This window comes from Gymnogyps californianus, chromosome 28 (genome assembly GCF_018139145.2).
Source record: "Gymnogyps californianus isolate 813 chromosome 28, ASM1813914v2, whole genome shotgun sequence".
Taxonomy (NCBI): domain Eukaryota; kingdom Metazoa; phylum Chordata; class Aves; order Accipitriformes; family Cathartidae; genus Gymnogyps; species Gymnogyps californianus.
Genome location: NC_059498.1, coordinates 4,474,598 through 4,496,820, shown reverse-complemented (window position 1 = coordinate 4,496,820; position 22,223 = coordinate 4,474,598). Strand labels below are relative to the sequence as shown.

The 22,223-nt window shown below is 48.2% G+C and overlaps 2 protein-coding genes across 8 annotated transcripts; one reads left to right on the top strand and one right to left on the bottom strand.

Moving 5' to 3' along the window:
* Window positions 1–259: 259 nt before the first annotated feature.
* On the top strand, window positions 260–12,605 carry STRADA (STE20 related adaptor alpha). 6 transcript variants are annotated; one of them, XM_050911770.1, is made up of 12 exons: window positions 260–348; window positions 1,667–1,724; window positions 2,597–2,625; window positions 6,210–6,312; window positions 6,839–6,960; window positions 7,091–7,199; window positions 7,316–7,439; window positions 8,345–8,516; window positions 9,194–9,298; window positions 9,461–9,702; window positions 10,393–10,435; window positions 11,123–12,605. In XM_050911770.1, the coding sequence occupies exons 1-12, from the start codon at window positions 337–339 to the stop codon at window positions 11,273–11,275; spliced, it is 1,272 nt and encodes a 423-aa protein (XP_050767727.1). In that variant the 5' UTR covers window positions 260–336; the 3' UTR covers window positions 11,276–12,605. The 6 variants fall into 6 exon arrangements, with proteins under 6 accessions (XP_050767727.1, XP_050767726.1, XP_050767729.1 ...); XM_050911769.1 differs by having other exon boundaries at window positions 260–372; XM_050911772.1 differs by lacking the exons at window positions 1,667–1,724; window positions 2,597–2,625 and having other exon boundaries at window positions 261–348.
* Window positions 4,418–19,891, bottom strand: LOC127026489 (E3 ubiquitin-protein ligase RNF113A-like). Of its 2 annotated transcripts, XR_007767748.1 has the most exons (11): window positions 19,792–19,891; window positions 19,375–19,451; window positions 19,148–19,252; window positions 17,568–17,675; window positions 17,166–17,275; window positions 16,855–16,961; window positions 16,188–16,277; window positions 15,203–15,296; window positions 14,417–14,523; window positions 13,615–13,889; window positions 4,418–4,625 (listed from the first exon to the last, which is right to left on the bottom strand). XR_007767748.1 is itself a non-coding variant. In XM_050911778.1 (10 exons), exons 1-10 carry the CDS (start codon window positions 19,889–19,891, stop codon window positions 13,801–13,803), a joined length of 987 nt encoding a protein of 328 aa, XP_050767735.1. In that variant the 3' UTR covers window positions 13,494–13,800. The 2 variants fall into 2 exon arrangements, 1 of the variants encoding a protein (XP_050767735.1); XM_050911778.1 differs by lacking the exon at window positions 4,418–4,625 and having other exon boundaries at window positions 13,494–13,889.
* Between the last annotated feature and the right edge of the window lie 2,332 nt (window positions 19,892–22,223).

The window sequence follows — 22,223 nt, the reverse complement described above, 5'->3', positions numbered from 1 at the left end:
CACGTGACGGCGTGCTGGCGTCACACGCGCAGCGTCTCCTGCCGGTAAGCGGCGGCCGCAGCCTGAGGAGCGGGTGAGGGGCCCCGGGGGGGGGGGAGGTCGCTGCCCTGCGGGGCCGCCGCGGGCCCGGGGCGGTGCTGGCCGGCCGGCCGCCGCTCCGGTAGGGCCCTCCCGGCCTGGGGCTGCCGGGCCCCGGGTGGGCGAGGGCGGGTGAGCGCTGCCCGGCGCGGCGCGGCGCTCGGTGCCGGGGTGAGGCGTGAGGGGGTGACCCGCTGTTGTGCCTGCAGGTTGCCCGTCCTTTCACGAGCTGCGTGTGGTAACGCAAACGCGGATTCCATGTCTTTTCTTGTAAGTAAACCCGAACGGATTAGGGTGAGTGTTGAACACCTTCCAGCTTCCCTCAGACGCCGGCTTGTCGGTAGAGCCTGCCTTGCGCTTGTGCAGAGGAGCTGCGGCGGGGCCGGCCTCCTGGAAAGCACCTTAAAGTCACGTTAAAACGTGCTAATTATAGGGCAGGGTATCGACGTGCAAGCTAGGTGTTAGTTAAGAAACAAACTGGGCTGAAGTATTTATTGCTTGCACGCCTGTATCTCCTTTGTGTGCGGTGCAAGGGGTTTGTAATGGGCGTCGCAATTAAGAAAAAGTGCGGTAATGCTGATTATTCCCTACCTTTCTTTAAGAAGTTATTGTCTCACCTGTGTCGCACCACCGACAGTTTCCGTTTGTGTGATTTTTCTAAGCTTAACTTAGCTTGGAAAGCTAAACACAGCAGCTTTGTTTAATTTGGCATTTCTAAGTTTCATGCGAGAAAACCACTTTTAATGCCTTAAAATGGAATTGTTATATATGAGTTTTGAGTCATCGTCACCTAAAGACTCGGTGCTTTCTAGGACTGGCTTCCCTTGCACTAACCAACATAAGCTGGTTTTTTCAGTTATTTTGCTGAGTAGAAAAATTCTAACGTGGGAGTGTTTGTGATTGTTTATTTAATGCTAACTTCATGATCAACACTCTGCAAGCCTAAAATTGCATATTCTGTTGTGTGTTATGTGTGCGTGTATGTATATTTTTCTTTGAATCACAGAGTTGAATAGCGTGGTAGAAACATTTCTCTGCACAACCTAATGCTTGTTGTGAATTTTAAGCATGAATTCTGGAAGAGAACAACAGCTTTAAAATACTTACGTTCTAATTTTGCGTTCAGTCAATAGATATATAGCTAAAATACTTAAGTTCTTTAAGACATCATGTAATTGTAAATAGTTGAAGCTTTTTTTACACCTGTTACACCCAAACAAACAACTTCTATTTGCCTATATAAGGGAGTTGTAGCATGCTTATTATTTTTGCTGTATGTGCATGTATAAAGGTTCTTGTTTGAATGATCTAAAATTATGTTAACTTTATTGCAAGTGCATGCTGGTCAGGAAATGCAGTAGCACCTGTATGGTTGCGGGGTGCATGCCGTCGTAGTGGCACAAGAAGAAAATATCCTTGTCCGAAGGAAGGATGTAACTCTGATGTTGCAGCTAATCAGTTTGAGACCACAGTAGAATCCTTGCAGTGTTATGATTCTCTTTATGTTTTTTGTGGGGGAAGGGGAAAAGAAACTTGTCTCTAGATGGAGTAACTAATTATCTGGGGGATTTTTTTTTTTTTCTTTCAGCGGTGGGTGTCTGAAAAGTTCATTGTTGAGGGTTTAAGAGAGTTCGAACTGTTTGGAGGTAAGTTTTGCTCTCATTAGATGACATTGTTAGAAATGTTTTATTTTAGCTGGAAGGTCTGTTAATTTGGTTGCAAATATGTATCTTAACAGTAAAAGAGATGAATAAATCTGGTTGTAGCACGAGATCTGGTTATTCAAGCTGGCTAACCATATACAGTTAATATGGAAGCGTCCAAGATCTAGCAAGTTATTTGGAAATCCATTTCATGCTGATGGCAGTACTATTTTCAGACCCTTCTGTATTTCTTAGCATAACCACTTTTTTCCTTATGCAAAAGATAGATTTGGGGTTTGGGAAGGTTAATTATAATTTTCTGAGTAAAAATGGATTTTGAAACTCTGATGATAGCTCCCCAGTGTGCCTGCAGGAGAGCTGATGGGGTTCTGTTCTGCTTTGTGCATAACGAACAAAATTGCCCACTAGGATGCAGAATTCCTGATTGGTGACATGGAAAGCAATCAGAGCATAGGAAAGATGTCGAAATCTTGAGCTCCCAGGTGGAATGGAAGAATTTTCACTACTTTAAATAAACTTTAGGCAGTTTCCGCTGTATTTAAGCGAAGTAGGTATGTCATTTTTGAATGTGTTTAGAGGTATAATAAAAAAAATTGTCACCTTACATTTATGTTGAATATATGAACAGTAGCACTATTTGAATCCCTTTAATTCTCATACTTGTACTACAGTTTGGCTATTTGCAGTGCTACAACCTTATGTGTAAATTAAATGTCTTTGTCTAAAAAAAAAAATATTGTATATATTTGGTATCAAAAAGTATCATGCAGGGTTATTTACTCAGTTTTCCAACTATATTTTTAATGGGTATCTGTTGAACACAACATGGTGAACAATTAATTTCTTTACTCCAGAGCAGCCTCCGGGTGACTCTCGGAGAAAAGTAAGTGACTTTTGCAGGCTGTGGTGCTGTGGTTCATTGCATGGAGATTATTCCTTGTGGAAGTTTGATTTTTCTTTTTATCTTAGTTATATATTTCATCTCTATATTTAGCTCTACAAGTGTGGAAACAGGTTTCACCCTGGAGTGGAGATTTTGGTGTGTGGTTTTCAAACTATATACGACAAGTCAAAACTTTAAACTTAGTCTCTTGGATTTGTATTTGTGTTGTTGTCCCCCCAGCCCACCAAGGGTCTCTTTTTTGAGATGATTTAAATCTGATTCTTCAGAGATGCTAATCTCTTCTAACTCTCTTTTAGAATAAAAGGAAGAAGTTAGTTTAGGGGACTTCTGAAAACTAGGCCCAAAAAATTTTATGTTGGCCATTCAAAACCAGTGTTCCCTTCTGAACACATTGATTCTGATTTCCTTTCTCTTCCCTGTAGAGCAGCCCCCACAGAGGCTCCAACATCAAAACCAAACATCGTGTAATTTTCAAGTTGAGGTGACTTTACCTCCTGTTGTCTGGTCGTCTTCAGAGCCAATTCCGTGCATGCTTAGCGAGCTTTGCCTCTTAAAAACTAAAATCACTAGCAAACATGGAATGTCTGTTCAGAAACGTACAACCAAAATGTGGCAGCTGAAAACTTTACCTTGATGCTTTTTGTTCTGCATCTGGTTCATAATGAACAATGCTCATAGAATAACACAACTTGCGATAGAATATATTTGTCTAAATGATTTCCCACCTACCCACACCATATTGAAACATTTCTGTGTGCAGGTGTTGCTCTAGTTTAATCTAATTACAAACACGAATTAAGTGTGATTTGATTATAACTGTGTCAGTTCAAGCTGCTTATAATTGATTTTTGTGCCAGTGTCTGTAATTTACTGGCACAAACAAAGCTGAAAATATGAGATGTATTTGGAATGCTTTGTATAAAGTCAAGTAAATTCACACCTTTTCTTACATTGCTGAGCATTACGCACATGCTGCACTGGAAGCAAATTGAGATTAGCATCTGTTTTGGTTTTGTTACAGTATTCACTTGGGGTTTGGTCACCTCTGCAGTGGTATTGCTGACTCTTATTTTGATTTTTACATCTAAATGAAAGCTTATTTTTTCCAGCAGGGCTACAGAAAAAGGTAAATAATTTGGGGAGAGGGATAGGAGGAAAATTTTTGTTGCTCATGCTGAAAGTGAGTGAGGGAATGAGGAGGTGGAGAGGAAGGCAGCAGAACAGAAACAACATTCCCTCTTCCTAATTCAGATGAACGTCATTTGGCAAATGCAGATCCTTGCTAGCATCACATAACTGATTTTCTTATAGCATTTATAACGGTAGTTGCCTTTCAAAGATTAATTTCCTTAAATCTATCTCAAATTAAAATCAGATCAACAAGCCGGAAAGCTAGCTCTTAATGAATGTCATGCCATAAAGCTAGTCATATGTGACTTCATTTTGCAGCTGCTTTTGCTTTTGACCATACACCAAAAGTTGTCCTGTGTGAAACCACTGAGGAGCTTTTTTGCAGTATTTCATAAATGACATTTCAGTTTAACTTTTTTTTTTTTAAAACTCTCGTATGATGTTGATAAATTTCTGGTAGAGCTCCTTTTGCATTAACTCTCAGTTATTGGTCACTGCTGACATGAAGAGAGGTGAGTGAAGACCTCTGATGTACTGGAAGACTTTTAAAAAGGGAATTTACAGTGTTTTTTCCATTACTGTTGAAACAGCCTACACCATTAATAAGATTAAATTTATTTAATTTTTTGCATCTGTTTTGTTGGCTTATGCTATATCTGGAGTGGACTTTATTAAAGCAAACCACTTACATATTGCTCAGTGTTTCACCAGCTGTCATTGCTCCATAACGCTGCTTATCAGAGCCTCCTGCTTTCATTTCCTTGGTGGTGCCTTTCTGCTTCAGAGGTTTCCATCTGCCTGTGTGTCTCTCCTGGCAATCTTGCTGTTGACAGGACTGTGTGAAATTGCTGGAAGAAGTGACGAATGATACAATTGAGATCAGAATTGACGGGCATCTTTTACAAAACTTTGAAATTGTGAACGGAAAGTTGCTGCCTGTTCTCAGCCAAGCAACAGCACTGTGTAGTGTTAGGACTAGACTAAAGGATTTGGGACTGCTGAGATCTCAGGGGTTAGCTATTCTGAAACAGGACTGAGTTGCTGTGCTAGAGCTGGTTGAGCTGAAATTATACCATAGCGCTGTTCACAAATCTTAAGTTTTGCCTTTTCCCTTAACTGAAAAATATACCTATTTTAAAGGCAGGCAGAGAGGGGTACAGTGTGTGCTCTCCAAAGTCAGTTGAAAAGGTGGAACTTGGGAAGCCTGACTGTTAGCTTACTCCCAAAGTATCCTTAGGGACACAGAGGTAATTTATCAGAAATTCACGTCTGTGCTCATTGCACTACGTTTACCCTGGACTGAGTGTAGAACAGCAAGTTCCTTGTTTTTCAGCCGTCACTCTGTTGTTTCCATCTTTCAGTGATGGGAAAAAGAGTATTTGCTGTCACTCTAGGAAAGTGCACAAGCCTTTTCTGCTTCATGTACCATGAGAAAAGGTCTGATAAAGGGCATTTGCAGTTGATGAAGAATGAGGTGGAAAAAATGAGCTGGAGTTCCAAATGTCAGGAGGAGTTAATGTGCTGGAAATTTGAGATAATTAAATCTGATCTTAGACACCAAATAAATTTGGTTCCCCATTAGGATGCTCTCCTTGTGACTTTGGAAATTTGAAGGAGTTGGAAGGTATAATGGAGAACATTTAAGTTTGTCTTCTGCAAAATCCTGCTTGGAAAGGTTTATGTGTATGTAAATAAAGCAGATAGCTTTATGTCAGACGTCGTGAAGAAAAGCTGACAGGCTTGGGAGTGCTGCTTCCCCATGTGGTGTGGGGTCTTTTTTTTTTTTTTTCCTTTTCCTGTAAGCACTAATGCTTTGCAGTTAAGTTTTTGCTTTCATTTGGAGCTTCTCTTTTCATGTGTGTCTGATCTTCATATCTTGGGCTAAGTTGGTTCACCGCTTCTACCATGCAGCTAAGCAGCGTCAGCTGCGCTGGTCTTATCACAGATGAGCAGCTGAAAACCAGAAGCCCCAGCATCAGGCAGGAATGCTGACTGCCACAGTGCAGAGAAGTGCTATAAACAAGCTTTCCTTTGATGGCCTTTGCTCAGGCAACAGGATGGTGGCAAGGAAGTTTGTAATTAACGGGAGAAAGGTAGTTACTATAAAGCAGTGCTTAAGGTGTCCTGGGGAATAGTAATTGGCTTTATCCAAATATTCCTAAAGAAATTCTAGCTTATAGTAATTAAGAACCTACCTGTTACGGTTACATGTTTTGAAACACAGATGTCTGGATCTTCTGAAATGAGGCATCTCCTGGATTTCAATTGATAACTATTTAAAATTATTTTAACAGCAATTAAATTCTCTCTTCTATATTCAGTGCTGTCTTATTATTTTGAGGTGTATGATAATATAAGGAGCAGATGATTTTTCAAGCATGTGATCTGTGTTTCTTTTGACCTGACTTTATTTTTTTTTTTTTTTCCTCCAGACAAATGAGGCGAGCTCCGAGTCGATAGCTTCTTCCCCTAAAAGGGACACCATGAGCAACTTCCTACCAGACAGCAGCTGTTATGAGTTGCTTACTATCATAGGTAATACTACTAGTGGACTGAAGGATTCAAAGTCTGCTGTGCAAAGAAAATAACTTCTGCAGATTTGTTGGCCTTTTCTTGATGGATTGCTTATTTTTGACATTAGATGCCTGTCCTCTTTGATTTTAAAAGCACTTTAATAAAAAATGAGATGCCAATCCTAAAGGCTTTCAGCTGAAAGAGGCATGTGGTGGGTTAATGATACTGAGTGTGAAGTACAAAGTCAGCAGAAGCAGGCTGAAACCTGTCCCTGTCCTTGGGGGGGCTGTGGCCTAATAATTTTATTTCTACCTCAGTTCTGAACTTGAAAGACAGGATAATATTAGGCTAGGCTAGGAGGATTTCTCTCGATGGGATACATGCCAAGGAAGGTGGTATCTGATGGAATGATTACTCTTTTTCACAAGGCCAGAAATAGTTTCAGTAAATGAACGTAAAGATTATTTAAGGGTGAAGGGCTGGAGGAGTTCTCCAGAGGGGTGTGGTTCCAGAAATATTGCTGAAGCTTTAATGCCTTTTCTTTCAGGCAGAGGCTTTGAAGACTTGATGGTTGTGAACCTGGCCAGGTATAAACCTACAGGGGAGTATGTCACAGTCAGGAGAGTGAACTTGGAGGCCTGCACGAATGAAATGGTCACATTCTTGCAGGTAACGTGAATCCACTAATACCATAATGCAAGTTTAGGAGAGGACAGACAGCAGGACTAGTGCTTATCAATACAGTATTCATATTTCTGCATTTACTAAATTGAGTCAAAATATCTTTTTTTTATTTTAGGGGGAACTTCATGTTTCCAAGCTCTTCAACCACCCTAACATCGTGCCGTACAAAGCAACTTTCATAGCTGACAATGAGCTATGGGTAGTGACATCTTTCATGGCCTACGGTAGGTGGAGAGGGAATACCTTTGTCTGACCATCATATTCTGTGAAATGAAATTTAAGAAGTGAAGTATCCTTGGTTTTTTTCTGACTGATTAAGAGGTGTTTTGTTTCTTTTCAGGTTCTGCAAAAGATTTAATCTGTACCCATTTTATGGATGGGATGAGTGAACTGGCTATTGCATATATCCTCCAAGGTGTATTGAAAGCACTTGACTACATCCACCATATGGGCTATGTACATAGGTATTAAAAAAAAAAAAAAGGCGATCCATTTTCCTTCTGTTGGAAGTTCTCAGAAATACTGCTCATCGTTAGAGCAGAGTGGATAGTTCAAGAGATGCAGAACGCATTATCAAGTTTTGTTATTCCGTTGCTGTTAGAGCACGTCAGTTTGATACTCACGGGAAATTATATCATTGATCTTGCTAAACTGTGTGAAAGTGTCACCGTGGAACAAACTTATCCCAAAGACCACTGTGTATCTCAAATCACAACTGCAGCTCATGTTGACAGGCTGACTTGTTAAGGCTCTGTTCAGATCCTATTGATGGTCTCCAAATTGAGACCGACAGTGGCGGGGCGGGGGGGATTTGCCCTGTTACTGTTGAAGGTCCTGGGTCCATAACCTTTAGTCCTGCATTTCTCCTTGCCACAGAAACATTTTTTGGGAACCTGCAAAGTGGGTGAATAGAGTCCCGTTAATGTTTGTAGAAGTGGTTTTGCACAGCATTCAGGATGGTCGTTGGAAATCTCAGCCTCCTGGTAGGAGGCTGACCAAGTACTGTCCCGCGCATTGAGCTGTCCAGTAAAGCAGGCTTTTATCCTTTCCGTAGGTGCTCACTAAGGATGAATTTCTGTTTAGTACTACAACTTCTCTTAATCTCTTTCTTAATCGCTGTCTCCACCCCTTAGCATGTTTTTCTTCTGTGATACATCCCTCTGTTGCGAGAGTAAATTTCAGATGCTGAAAGTTCTAGGTTATTAGTGGTTACTACTTTTATTGTATGTACTGTAAAAGAAATTCAGCTTACCTATGCCTGCCTTAAATCCTTTACAGTGCCTTTCTGCACTAAGTCTTCCTGGGAAAGCTGTAAGGAACATAACTCCTTTGAGGCCAGAGAACCTGACTATTTTTTACTTTTTTTCAGGAGTGTTAAAGCCAGCCATATCCTGATCTCTGTAGACGGGAAGGTGTACCTCTCTGGCCTGCGAAGTAATCTAAGTATGATCAACCATGGGCAGCGACTCAAAGTTGTTCATGACTTTCCCAAATACAGCATCAAAGTCCTGCCTTGGCTCAGTCCGGAAGTCTTGCAGCAGGTGTGTTTAAAAAAACCTGCTAGTTTTTAGTGATATATGGTATTGCTGTATAATTTTCTGAGTTCTTATGGCATGTTCGGGGGGTGTAAGGGGGACACACGACAAAAGCCACAGGGTTACTTCTTCTCATGATGAGCTCTATCCTTTTTTTCTATCCTTTTTACCTTAAAACCAGTGACCCCTAGGAAGGGGAAACCTGTATTCCTGTCAAAAGGGGCAGTTGCTGAGAAGCCCACGTTACAACATTGTCTTTTCTTTCCCTCCAGAGGAAGGTGCACGAATGCAAGGAAGAGGAAGGGGAGAGGCTAGAGGAAGCAGATTTGGGGCGGGCGCAGGGCGAGCGGGTAGAATTTGATTTGATCTATTTGACTAAATAGTTTTCTTGTAGGTACCTCTACAGATTCTCCCGTTAGCAAAGTGTTACATTAGATGCCAGTTTCCCTCAGATAGATGCCATCCCTACTAGCTAGCTGATTTCACTTAAATAAATGTTGCCCTTAACTGTGTGTTTTAACAAACAAAAAAAGCACCACCACAATAAACCAGCCTTATGTGGGTTGTACTATTTCTGCTCTATTCATTTGGGTTTGCTCTTCTGCATATCAAATTGTTGTCATTGCCCACGTTCCACAACGTGCAAGTCCGCAAGGCTAATTTTTCTTTTCCTTTTCATCTAGAATCTCCAGGGTTACGATGCAAAATCTGACATTTACAGCGTAGGGATAACAGCCTGTGAGCTGGCAAATGGACACGTACCATTTAAAGACATGCCTTCTACTCAGGTAAGGTTTAAAAGCTGTTCCTTTCTCGTCCTTCATCCTGGCACATGGAACTGCTTTGCTGCACTAGGATGTGAAGACAGAAGGGTGCTATGCCTACCTGAACGGCAAATCTTAACTGTCTAGTTTTACTGTGTGATGTTGCTTATGCCCCTTTTCTTCCAGATGCTCTTGGAAAAGCTGAATGGAACTGTTCCCTGCCTGCTAGACACCACCACAATTCCTGCTGATGAGCTGACTATGAAGACCTCCCGTTCAAGTGCTAACTATGGGATGGGCGAGAGCATGGCTATTAGCAATGTGAGAGCGGCCAACGGAGAGCCAACGCTGCACCCTTATCTTCGGACCTTCTCCACCTACTTCCATAACTTCGTAGAGCAGTGCCTCCAGCGGAACCCCGATTTCAGGTAAAGCCAGGTGAAAGCTGCTCTTCACAGACCTGCACTATTCTAGGGCTGATTAAACCGTGAGAGCCAGCAGAGGTTGTTCAAAGTTTTCTTTCCAAAAGCATAGTGAAGTGAGGATGTGCTCCATACATTGAGAAGAGCAGTCCAAGTATGTAAAACAAGAGCTCAGGTTAACACTGTGAGCGCTTTCTGTAAGAGAGCCTGAAGAATTACTCTGCAACCTTCTTTGGGGGGTAGAGTGCTGCTACATGTCAGGAAAATAAACTGAACAACTTGAATTTCTGGTCCCTGTGGACTGCGTTTACCTAGTTTCCATCACTGCAAATGCCTGCCGTTCAGCCAGCAGAGAATAACGATGGAAGTGATCAAGAACTGTATTTTCCTCTGTAGTGAACGTAAGGTCGTCTGTAGCCGTGGCAAACTTCTCTAGCATACCACACTGCTCAGAAACTCTCCCTTGACCACATGTTGGGGTGTGCAAGTAGGTAACTTGTGCAGAAGGCTGAACTGCTTGCGTAAAACATCACATGAACATAATAAACAGTGCTACTGGTTACAAAAGGGAGATAGCCTATTGCTGAGAAATGAGAGAGGCAGGAAGGACCCTGGTCTTTTCTTACTGCCACTATCTGACTTTAAACACTGACACATTTTCTTGTGTGCTTACTTTATCCTAACTCCCTTCTACAGGCCAAGTGCAGGCGCTCTGCTTAATCATCCCTTTTTCAAGCAGGTAAGAACTCATTTAATCTGCAGATAAAGAACAGTGGCTTTTCGGTAGTTGTCTTGCTGTGTCACTGAACCTGAGGGCGGGAATGTCGAGTTGCTGCATTTTCTGTGATCTGAAAGGAGTAAGTTTGGTGACTAATTGTAGCGCAGCTTGGTGATCCTCACATTCTCCTGGGAGGTGGACGGGCTGTTCTCAATGCATCTCTTCCTTATCTAAACAGAGGGTGTAAATCTGCCGGTCCTGTATGCCAGAAGTTTTTCACCCACAGACTATTGAGTCCTGGGGCAAGGCAGTCCTCACCTGGTCCTTACTGAGACCAAACTGAGGTGACCTGTGCGTTGCTTACAGCTGTGTGGCAGGTTGGCGAGCTCCAGCCCTGGCATGGGAAGAGGCAGAGGTTCTCCTGCCCCTGAAATGATTTGTCTGGCTTGCTCCGAGGTGAGGGTTAGGATGGTGCTTCACTGAGGGGAGCATCAGGACCACAGCACCCAAGTGCTGCTGAAAAGGCTGCATGCAAAGCACTTTCTTGTTACAAGATGCAGCGCGAAAGCTCCGCACATGTCTCGGTGCAGGCGGGAGGATAATAGTGTGTTCGTTCTTTCTGCCTGTAACCACATGTTCTTCTGCTCGCCTGTGATGGGCAACTGTGGGGAAGCATTTCAGCAGCCGAGTTCTCTCCCTTCTGTGCAGATCAAGCGCCGCGCTTCTGAAGCACTCCCTGAACTTCTGCGCCCTGTCACCCCAATCACCAATTTTGAAGGAACGCGGCCCCAGGATCCCAGTGGCATTTTTGGGCTGGTGTCAAACCTGGAGCAGCTGGATGTGGATGACTGGGAATTCTAGAAAAACGGGGACTATACCTGGTTCTGGAGGAGCTTTCTGGACATTGTAATTTATTGGTCCTGTTCCTAAAAGGTGATGAATGTTACGCATAGAAGAGTTTACAGGTCCTTGGGAAGGAACTTCAACTGCCTGTTTACTTAAGAAGCAGCCTGGAAACAAATGGACAGACCTGAGCTGGAAAAGGATCAACCCCAAGGAACTGTGGAGTATTCCAGCTGGTGCAGTGCCCAGAGCCCCAGTTCTTGCAGCTGAGCACTGGTAGATCACTCGAATGGGTTGAGCGTGTCTGTCTAGTCTCTATGTTTTTCTAAAAACCACTGGCTTCCTCGTATCACAGCTGAAGGCTGCATGTCCCTACCCTCTTTGGTTCTTTCTCTTTTCAGGGTGCCTTAGAGTTACGGGGAGGCAGGCAGCTCTTAGTTTTGGGCATTCTCTTAGAGCTACTCAGATTACTGTTACAGTGGTGTCACAGGGTAAGTTTTGAGGATAGGGGAAAAAAGGGATTATGTTTTTAAATTTAGTCACTGCTTTGTGATGGAAAATGGGAGATCAAAGACAACCCGATTCCATTCCAGGCACGCTCGCTGCATCAGGCATTCCTCTGCAGCACTGGATTCTTCTCCTCCAGTTCTGGAGAGAGCTTTTGAAGAGACTCCTTTCACTTGATGCTGAGCACTCTGACCGCCCGGTCAGACAGGGCATTCCAGCCTCTCCTCCCATGGCTGCCTGGATCACCAAAGCCAGTGTGTACCCCTGTGCACTGTCCCAGCTTTTTTATCCCCCACAGCACATCTCGTTGAGCCTCCTGTTAGCTGGGCTGGTTTCACAGCACGTAACTCATACCAGCTTGTTCTCAGTGACTTACCCTGGCACGGAGGAAAAGTTGACTTTCGTGCTAAATCCTCTTGCTCACAACTCCTCTTTGAACATCATGTACAGAACTGATCTTAAGCCTTCCGTCACCACTGCTGTTCTGCCTTCCCTGACTGAATGACAGGTAAAAGCTTGCTTCTCACGTGGCTCCCCTCGATTCACAGCTGCGTGACTCTGCGCTGCTGCTGCGGCAGCTCTCCCCCATTCCATGGTATTTCTTTTTTGGAGGTGTATTTAAGGCTTTTAGTTTGACCCTTCCAAGGACCGTGGGTGCTGGACATCTTTCTACTCTTTACTGAAGCACTGAGAATCCAGTCCTGTAGGTGTGGTTGATGGGAGTAGTGGTGCTGGCAACAGGTCCTTCTTGTGTTTATAAACTGTACTTGAACCCAGATAAAGTTTGTTACTCTAGTTTTTTGCCAAAACAAATAAAATATTTCTGAAGTTTGTTTTTTAAGTCTGCTGTTTCTGCAGGATTGATGGCGCGGATCACAAATGATGACACAGGCTGGCTGTGCGTGCTTACTCTTCTCATTTCCTTAAAGGCTGCTGCTCGCACCCCAGCTGCCAAGGGCTGGGTGGCGTTAGAACCAACCCTGATGAAGGCAGTTGCTGTCGTACTGCTCACCACAGCAGCCTGCAGCACTGCCTTCATGTTTCAAAAACGTATTTATTTCAACTAAAGCAAGAAGCTGCAAACAACTGCTCTTGCTCTTTTCTGAAAGTTTCAGTAGAACGCACTCATTCTCCCAGAGCAGAGGTGTGTGTAAGAGCAGGCAGGCTACAACTGATAGGACAGGCCCACTTCTACTTCCTCTCAAGGATCAGGTTTGGCTCCCCTGCCAGGGACTGAATTGCTGGTACTTAGAGCAAGAAAAAGCACAGTACCACTCAGCATAAACCCCTTGGGACTGAGTTAGTGACATACTACAGCTGTTGTCTTCGGAGGAGATGGGTTTCCTCACAGAAGAGGGATGATTCAAGAGGTGTGTTACCCACTGAAGTTCTAAGCCTCCCTTCAATTCTCCTAGGAACCGAGAGGCAGGCAGAAAAGGCAGGAGGGAATACACTGAGCTATAACAAATCACAAATAACTGCAGCACTCTAGCCTGCTTTCCCCTGAGTTAGCATTTTTAGGGTGACGGATGAACTTAACGCAAGCTAGCATTTCTGATCCCTTTCCATGCCTTCAGCTTGCTACATTCTCAAAGATTATGGACTTAAATTAACTTAGAGATAGTTTTATGCTTACACAGCAGCAGGAAGCAAGCAGGATCAGTGCAAAGTTAGTGAAACAGCAACACCTTGGTCAAAAGAAGAAGTTAGGAAGTAACTGAATGTCATCTTCACCGCCTCCTTCTCCAGGCACACTGCTGCGCTCGGAGGCAAGTGCTGGGGTCCTGCTGGCAGCACGGTGGTAGCAGCAGACAGCCGTACTCAGCCACGACTCTTGACTCTGACCTTACCTGTTCTGTCTTATGCCTTCACAGAGCAGCAAACAAGGAGTCCGGCACAGTCAGGACACCGTTTTAGTCGCTGCTGGTTGGATACACAAGCACTGGCTACAGCTGCTGGCCCCAAGGCAACTGCTGTGAGCTTTTTTTTTCTCCCATGAAAGCTTTATTCAGCTAGATACAAAACAGGGTGCTTTGCTATTGCGGATCCTCTCCATGGTCTGAATGCTGCTGCTCTTCCTCCTCCTCTTCCTCCCCTTTGTGTTTTTCCAATTTTGCCATGAGCTCTGAAAAACAGGAACAGGCAGGCTGAGACTCCAGGGGCAGGGGCTGTCCCACACCCAAGCCGGGTGCCCAGGTCCTGTAAACACCCATCTCCCCGAGAAACAGGGCAGCTCCCGAAAATCACTTGCCTACACAAAGGCTCAGTCAGCTGGGAGCTACCGCTGTGTGCTGAGTCCAGGGCATCAGACCTTACAGTCACAGCATCCATCAGTGCATTACTGACCTGCCAACTAGAGCGTCAGACAAGCTGCTGCCTCCGCTCCCGCAGCACATCCCCCCTACCCTCACCAGAAGTCACACTCCCCGCGTTCCCCATCTGGGCAAGCACAGACGCTCATTTTGCACCTACGGAGCCACCCAGGCCATGATTTAGTGTCTCCTGGCACCAAAGGAAGCTCTGCCGGCAGCCAAGAGCTGTGAGTTGCGGCTTAGGGCCAGGCCCAACACCAAGAAGACAGATCCGGAGCTGGTGCCTTTGCTGCTCCAGACGCTCCCACGGAAAGCCCTCTCTCCCACTGGCGCCCGTTACCTTTTGCTGGGTTGAAGACTCCATTGGTTTGCTTGTCACAGACGTAGCAGCGCTGGGATTTGCGATAGTGTTGGAGGGCACAACTCTCACAGAAGTAGTGCCTACACCTGTATGGAGACACAGATGCCACTGCAAGTCACCAGATACAACCACTGTGTCCAGGAGTTAGAAATTACTGACTCCTGGTCCCCGGGGATGCAAAAGCGAGCTGCATGCAGAGCTTCCTCTGCATCACTGTCCCCATGAAAGGTGTTTCAGCAATGCTTCACTGATGTGGAGTGATGGCACAGAGCCACCAGTGAGCTCTTCCAGACACCAGGTACCCAGCAAGACAGCCAGCAGCGTGGGAGAGGGCTGGCAGCGCGTGACGTCCACGCTGCCCCCCAGCCTACTCCTCATCCTCGCCAAGCTCTTGGCTTCCCCATGCTTCTGTTTCTCTGCTCACGCAATGCAGCGTGCCATTCAGTGTCCAGGAGGAATGAAGGCATGAAAACAAAATCTCAAGGTTAAGGGGAAAGATGATGTAATGAGGCAGCATCTGTGGAAATCGAAAAGGTGCTTGGACAACAAAGGCTTGAGATCCCTTCCAAGGAGATGCTCCAGATGCAGTTATGAGACTCCCTGGTTATCAGAGGATTTCCCCACTCACCAGAAAGCCGCGGCAGACAACAAGCAGGTTCCACCCACCAGCCTGTGGGCAGCGTTTGTATTTGCCTCGACAGTGAATGACCAGTGAACTGGATCGACAGCAGACACTTGGCTCCTCATGCCAAAACAATCACTTACTTGGTGACCACGGGGTTCTTGAAGGAACTTCTGCAGATGAAGCACTTGAAAGGCATATCCTCCTCATCGCTGCTCACCTCATAGTTTTCCTCATCTGCAGAAGAGAAAGTGAACCAGACTGGAGCAAGAGCAGAGGCAGCCAGACCAGCCCACGCGTGGGGCATGAAATATTAAATATGGAGAGAGCACAGCAGGTGGGATTAAATCTTTGCTGGAAACAATAGAGCTCTGGCATCTGGGTGTTGCTGATGTCAGTAACACATGTGGGACTGAGATATAATTAGGTCTAATGAGCCAGCGTGCTTGTTGCTCATCTCACAAGGGCAAATTCTTTTCTGCCTCGCCCACTCACTGCTATAAAGAGACATATCCTCCTGCCCCCTCCTATTTTTTAGATTTTCTTCCAAACCAGCTGCCACCAAACTCTTTGGCTCCAACTGAACAGAGAACACCCTCTTCCCCCCAACTGCACAGCGGTTCATGAGCAACACTCACGCACCTTGGGCCGCAGCTACGGACACTGTGAGTGAGAAATAATGACGTGACGTAGCATGAAAGCATCCCACCCCCTGGGCATCCTGGAGGGCAGGAGATGCTCACGTCTCCCCAGCTCCACACAGCTTGCTGCTGGGACCCATACAACAGCAGTGCTACCCTTTTATAGAGAGCCAGAGGAAAGAATTCTCTCTGGTGGCAGTCAGTGGTTATCTGAAAGCAGCAGATTTGCTCAGCACTGTCAGTGGTTACTGGCCCTAAGGTTATCCTGCAGCAGGGAGTTCCACAGCTTTGGAATAAAGAGTCCTTTCTGTCTAATATTAATCCAACCCATGGCCCATGCAGTTTGAGACAGCAAAGGACCCATTTCCTTCTTAGTAATCCAATATCCCTACGTCACGTTCACTTCAGGGCATGATAAAAGGCAGGACCTGGTAGCCTCCTCCACCACGAGCTTAGGGAGCGGGAGAGCAGAGGGGTGGTGCCGTACCATTGACTCCGTACCGGCCTTCATCCAGTTCCCGTTCGATCTGCCAGCCGTGTTTGTAGTCCGAGCGGTCGTGGAGGAATTTGCAGCTGTCTGAGCAGCACAAAGAAAGAGGAATTAACAGCTAGGCTGTGCGGGGTAGAGTGTTAACAGGACACCTCAAAGCAGCCTGAGCTTTGCCCAGCAGAAGGTGAAACCTGATTGCTTCCCTGCCCGCCTGTGCTCCAGGGCAGCGCCAAGCTCCTGGAGCAGGCACAGGATCCCTCTCAGGGTTGACAGGCCGCCAGGATGGTGCTCTGTGTGCCACAGTGGCAGTTCCAGCATGTACACACATGGGAAGTGGGATAAGGAACAGGGAATCCCATCCCTCACATGGCCTCAGCGGCCAGAATACCTGTGGGAATGTGGGTCACGCGAACATCCCGGGGTCCCTCCCAGGACTCCTATAACCACTGATTAGAGGCCACCAGCTTTCAGAAGGGCCGACACAAATGACAAGAACGTTACACAGAACAACTTTGCAGCAGCGTCACACACCAGCTCTGCAAACAAGTGCCTGTAAATCAGTAAGCGCACATCTTAGCGCCACAAACACGGGATCACAAGCTGGACTGGATCCCTTTGCAGATCTGGCGCAGCACGTGTTCAGCTGCAGGCAAGATCCACTCACCTCCAAAGCCGCAGAACCCAGTTTCTTTGTAGTCCTTGCAGATGTCGGGCTGGTAGTCCCATCGCACCGTGGCCCGCAAGTGCTCCGGAGCACGGATGGGTCCTTTTCTGAAAGGGTGGGAGAAGGCTCAGGCCGGCTGCGCAGCTGCAGTGGAGAAGGCCCCTGGGGGCCTGGTCAGAACCAGACACCAGACTCGTTAGACAGAAAGAAGCTGGCAGTAACAGCAAAGTTCCAGCCCCAAAGAGGTGCCTTTGGGGATGGTGCCTGAGCTCCTCTGTGGTCCCAGTCCTCTGAGGCTCATCCCAACCTACCTGACCATTCCTGAAGAGGCATTTCCCATCGATGTGTCCTTGGGCTTCACATATTTCTGGTAGTTGTTAATACCACGGTAAATTTTATCATCTTCCTTTCCTCTCAGCTCCTAGGAAAGCAAAAAGAAAGGTGATTAAGGATCAGGAAAGCTTCATGACACAGATTAGCTTTCACCACTCTGACACCAGTCTCCCTTCCCAACCCTGCCTTCCTTAATACCAAGATGCCAATGAAGCCAGAAAATTCCCCTATTTGCAAGGGTTACACTCTTGGCTTCTCAAATTTCCAGGGAGGAAGAGACTCAAACTCTTCTTGGTGTGCAGAACAGGATGAGTTCTGCATGTAAAGCACATGTACTCCTGCTGTAGAGCACTAGCTCTTACAGAGCAAGGCTGACTCACCTCCTGGATTTTCTGGCTGCGCTCGAAGATGGCCTGGGCATCTTTCTCCTTCTCCGTGTCCAGTTCATACACTGCTGTGGCTCCCATGTCTTCTGGGCCAACAGGTTTCTGAAAAGCAAGAAGAACTCGTGACAACAGTGAAGAGAAAACTGGTACAAGACAGAGAGCTCCTTGGCTACCTGAAGGGTTGGTCACAGAGCAAGTACTGGACGTGGCCTGCTTTACCTTCCACCAGTTTCTACCGTCCCTTAGCACCTGTCAGGGAGAATCCCCCATGGGCTGGATCCAGCCTAGCGCTTGCAGAGGCCAGACTGCTAATTACCCATTGCTCCCAAGTTTTAGCTGGCAGAGTCAGGAAACACTTCCGGCAGAGTCCTTCACGCTCAGCCTCAGCTTAGCTGGAAGCTGAACTCGGGTCTCCCATGTCCAACACTTCAATCATGAGACCATCCTGCCTACACACAGGATGTTATGATGTCTGAACTTTTAACCCAGCTGTGGACAGCTTACATTCAGTTTTAATACAGTGATCTGGTTTAGATTCCTCTTTAATGGACTGAACAGACCCCTATTCCTAGGTTTTATCAGATCTTCAGGAACAGCTGCACAGAAACCGAAGAATAATTACAGCCAGCCTCAAATAAAACCAAATCCAGCTAGGTGCCAAAAGCTTCTGGAGCCCTCAAACTGTCATCTCCTCCTGTTCCCTTCCCATTCTCCTGCAGCAAGGAGCGCTAACAACACACTGCCCCCCTTGGCAGCAGTCAGAGCAGTGAATAATTACAGCACGAGGTTATATTCGTATTAATGTCTAATGTGACAAGGAGACCTTGGTCTGACCCTGCAGCTTTAGGCATTATTCCCATTTTATACAGAGGCACAGACAATAAGGAAATAGGTCTGAAGAGGAACACGTGTTGATACCTGCTTTTAATCCTACTTATATCCTGCCCAGGCTCATACTAATGGGCAAAACTTCACTGGATCAAGAGGAAAGTTAAGAGAAAAATCTAGTGGGAAGAGCAATTATTTGAGCTGTGCCCAAACCTTCACAGCTGATTTCTCTCCACTCCAGATGTTAACAGGACACCCTCGACACCCCACCCATCAATCCCAAGAAATCAATGACCTCCCTCTGTAGCTCACACTCCATCACTAGTCACAAGGATAAAGCTGGGAGCACCTTCTAAGTCACCTTGAATTCTTTGTGAAGGAAGATGGTCTAAAACTGAAAACACGAACCCAACAGTAGGGCAAACCTGATTCAAGTGCTCCCTCTCCTGAAAATTCTGTGCGATGTTGGGCAAGTCCAGTGGCGTCTCGGCGTTTTAATTCCCACCTCTAAGAGGGAAAGGCCAACCTTAGATGGCTTCCTGAGGATGCAGGGGGTATCAGGAGAATAAACCTAGCACAAGGTGCTTGTCTATTAAGAGGGAAGGGACAGGGAGGTGCATCTACAGATAAAAAAGAAGGAATAGCTGATCCCACATTTGCAGAGGCAAATTCTCTCTATCAAGTATGGGATCTGCCCGTCCCACCTGACCTCGCGCCCCAGAACCACATTCTTGCCCAGTTCTTACCGCCGACCTTGTCGATTTGTAAGTGACTCCGATCTCCTTTGATGGATCCTCATCGTCACTGCTGCTCAGCGCGTAGGCAGGCCTCTCCTTCGTGCATCTCCTGGTCTGAGGGCGAGAAGACAGCAGGTATGAAGGATGGAAGGCTCCAACACTGTGTCTAGCTTGAGCTTGGCAGGCCGCTGCAGACGCACCTCGGATGGAGCAGTGCCCTGCTGTGGCTCCCTTACCTTCTGGATCATGGGGTTGGGGGTCTCCCGCCGCCGCTCCTTCCGCACTACCGTACTGCCCTCCTCACCGCTGCTCTCTAAAGGGTAAAGCCCAGGGGTAAGGGTGCGCCCGGGGGCAGGACCTCGGCCCAAAGGCAGGCTCTGCTGGTCGCCTCCCCGCTCTGCGGGCTGGGGACGCCCACGGGAAGGTGCGGGAGGCCAGCGGAACCCCCGAGGGCGGTGGCACGAGTGGGGAAGAGCCCTTCGCCCCCTCCACCACACGGACATCGGTACGGCTGGGCAGGGCAGCGAGGCCCCTCCGTGTGGGGGCAGCGCTCCGGGGTAGCACCAGGCCGTCCTTCGCCTCCCCAGGGTATCGTAACGGCCCGGCTCCCAGCACCCTCTCGGGGTCCTCCGCGAGCCCCCGCCAGCCCTCACCCCGCTCCTGGTCGCTGCTAGGCCGCTTGCGCCGGCCCCTGCCCGCCGCCAGGCCCCGCTTCTTGAAAACGAAGCTACAAACAGTTCCCTCCTCCGCCATCTTGCGCCGCCGACCAGTGCCGTCGGCGGCTAGAGCAGCGCCGGAGGCGGCCCCCGCGCAGCGCAGCGCCCCCTGCGGGAGAGGAGGACTGGGTGCCCTGAGCGGAGGGGCGGGGCCCCGGGGAAAGCGGGGCCCCCGGGGAGGGCGCCCCCTGCCGGCGGGGGAAGGGAGCTGGGAGGGGGGCCGAGGTGGGCCGGGGGGTCCCGGGCTGCTGAAGCCCCTCGGGGCACCCCTGGGCCGCTCCCCACTCCCCTCTGCACTCCCGGTGCCCCGGGCCCGGGCCGGGCCAGCCCCTCTGGCACCCCGGCTCCTGCCCCCGGCCTCTGAGCCCGGCAGCGGAGCCGGTGCAGCGAGGGGCGAGGGCCGCGGCCCCCCCCCCCCCCCCTTCCCTGTTCCCCCTCCATCTTCTCCAGGCCTGGGGCCTTCCACGTCGCCATAGCAACGGGAAAAGGAGCTGAGCCCCAGCACCCCCCACCCAGGCCCACCCCGAGGTGGTCGCAGGCTGGCAGACCCCAGCCCCTGCACAGGCTGTGCCACCCCGGCATCGCCCACAGCCCTGTCTGCGCGGGCGTGAGTGTGTGCACGGGTGCGTCAACACGTGTGTGTGTGTCCGTGTGCATGCACGTGCACAGACGTGTGGGCATGGGCGTGCGCGTGCGTGTGCATGCACACGTGTGAGAGTGCATGAGCATGCTAGTGTGCATGTGCTTTTGTGTGTGTGCATTTGTGCATGTGTGCATGCATGCGTGGGTATGGGTGTGCATGCATGTGTGCATGTGGGCGTGCATGCGTGTGCCTGTGCGCGTACGAGGAGGGGACCCGCTGCGTTTCCCACCGCGGGCAGAGCGGCTGCAGGAAGGGCTCTGGTGCCAGGGGAGCTCCCATGGGATGTGGGCTCAGACCCCAGCTCTGCACCCACCCTGCATCCCCCACGGGCGGGTGCCAGGATGAGCTCCCAGCCCTCTCCTCCTCCAGACCCCGTCCCTGCGGGGCGACGCCGTGGGAAAGGGGGGCAGACCAAGCCTGAAGAGGGGACCCGTTTGCCAGTGCATTTATGCCCAGAGCCCAGAGCAGCACGTGGGTGCTGTGCTCTCAGCAGAGCTTGTTCACTGCAGGCTTCTCACATGCCTGCCCTCGTTTCGGGGCAGCGCGGCGATGCCTTGGATGCTCTTCCGCTCTTCCTCGTGCCCAGATGGACAGTGGCTTTTGCAGCCCTGCCAGTCTCCCGTTGTGTGATACGTATGACCATCCCTGTCGCTGGGTCTGGATCTGCTCGGCAACAGCTAATTTTACTATCAAGTCAAATTCCTCTTTTATTTGCTCTTGGTGGCAGTAAGACTTTTCATCACAGATGCTATTTGGGCAGTGCAGAGTGACAGAGGTGATAGATCATATCACCGCTGTCTCTTTGTCCACAGTAAACACCACCATAAAATCCCTTAATTGTATTTTTTGCACGGGGAATTACAGACAAACTCTGTACACAAAGATCACCTGCCTCTGCCGCGGGGCTCAGACCTGGGGCCATCTCCAGCCGGCGTTTGGCTTTTTCCAGTGGCACCACGCTGTGTTGAGGAGCCCAAACAAGAATATTTATTCCTGCATCATCATCATTAAAGCTCTTCCCACCACTCCATCGCATATTTTGCCTCCATTTATCCCCCGTTGGAGGAGTTTGGGAGGTTAAGGCAAAGTCCTCAGAGCCACAGGGTCCCTCTGCCTTTCTGCTGGCTCATGGCCATCCCGGCTTCCTTGGCTGGTCTCAAACCGCCTCCGAGTTCCCTTCAGGTTTTAACTATTAATATTTAACCTCTTTATTCCTAACATTTTGCCCTGTTGCTGGGGAAATCCCAGCCCTCCAAACTTCAGCCGCCTGGTCCCAAACCCCAGGGGCGGTGCGGGGGAAGCTGCCTTTATCGTCCAGGCAGCGATTTTGCTCGCCCCACGAGAACCTGCCCTGGCAGATCTACCAACCACCTCACACAGCACCGCTCCCACGCACGGCTCATCAACTCTCCGTGGAGTAAAATCTGGATTTCTGAAACCAGCATGGCTCAGTTTCGCCTCCCTGGGGGGTGAGGAGCTGGGGGCATTGGGATCCCCCTTTCCTGCCGCTGCCTGATAAGATCCTTCCTCTGCAAACAGTTTGCTGAGGCTGGGGGGGGTGAGTTTGGCTTTTGCAGACCCTGGAGGGACGGATCCTCCAGGATGCTTGCAGGAAACCTTACATGAGTGGGTTAGCGCCACGCAGAGAGAGCACAAGGCCACGTCTAAAGTCTTGAGTGAAGCCCATCTGCACATGCAGAACATGGGGGGAGAGGCTGGGCAAAAG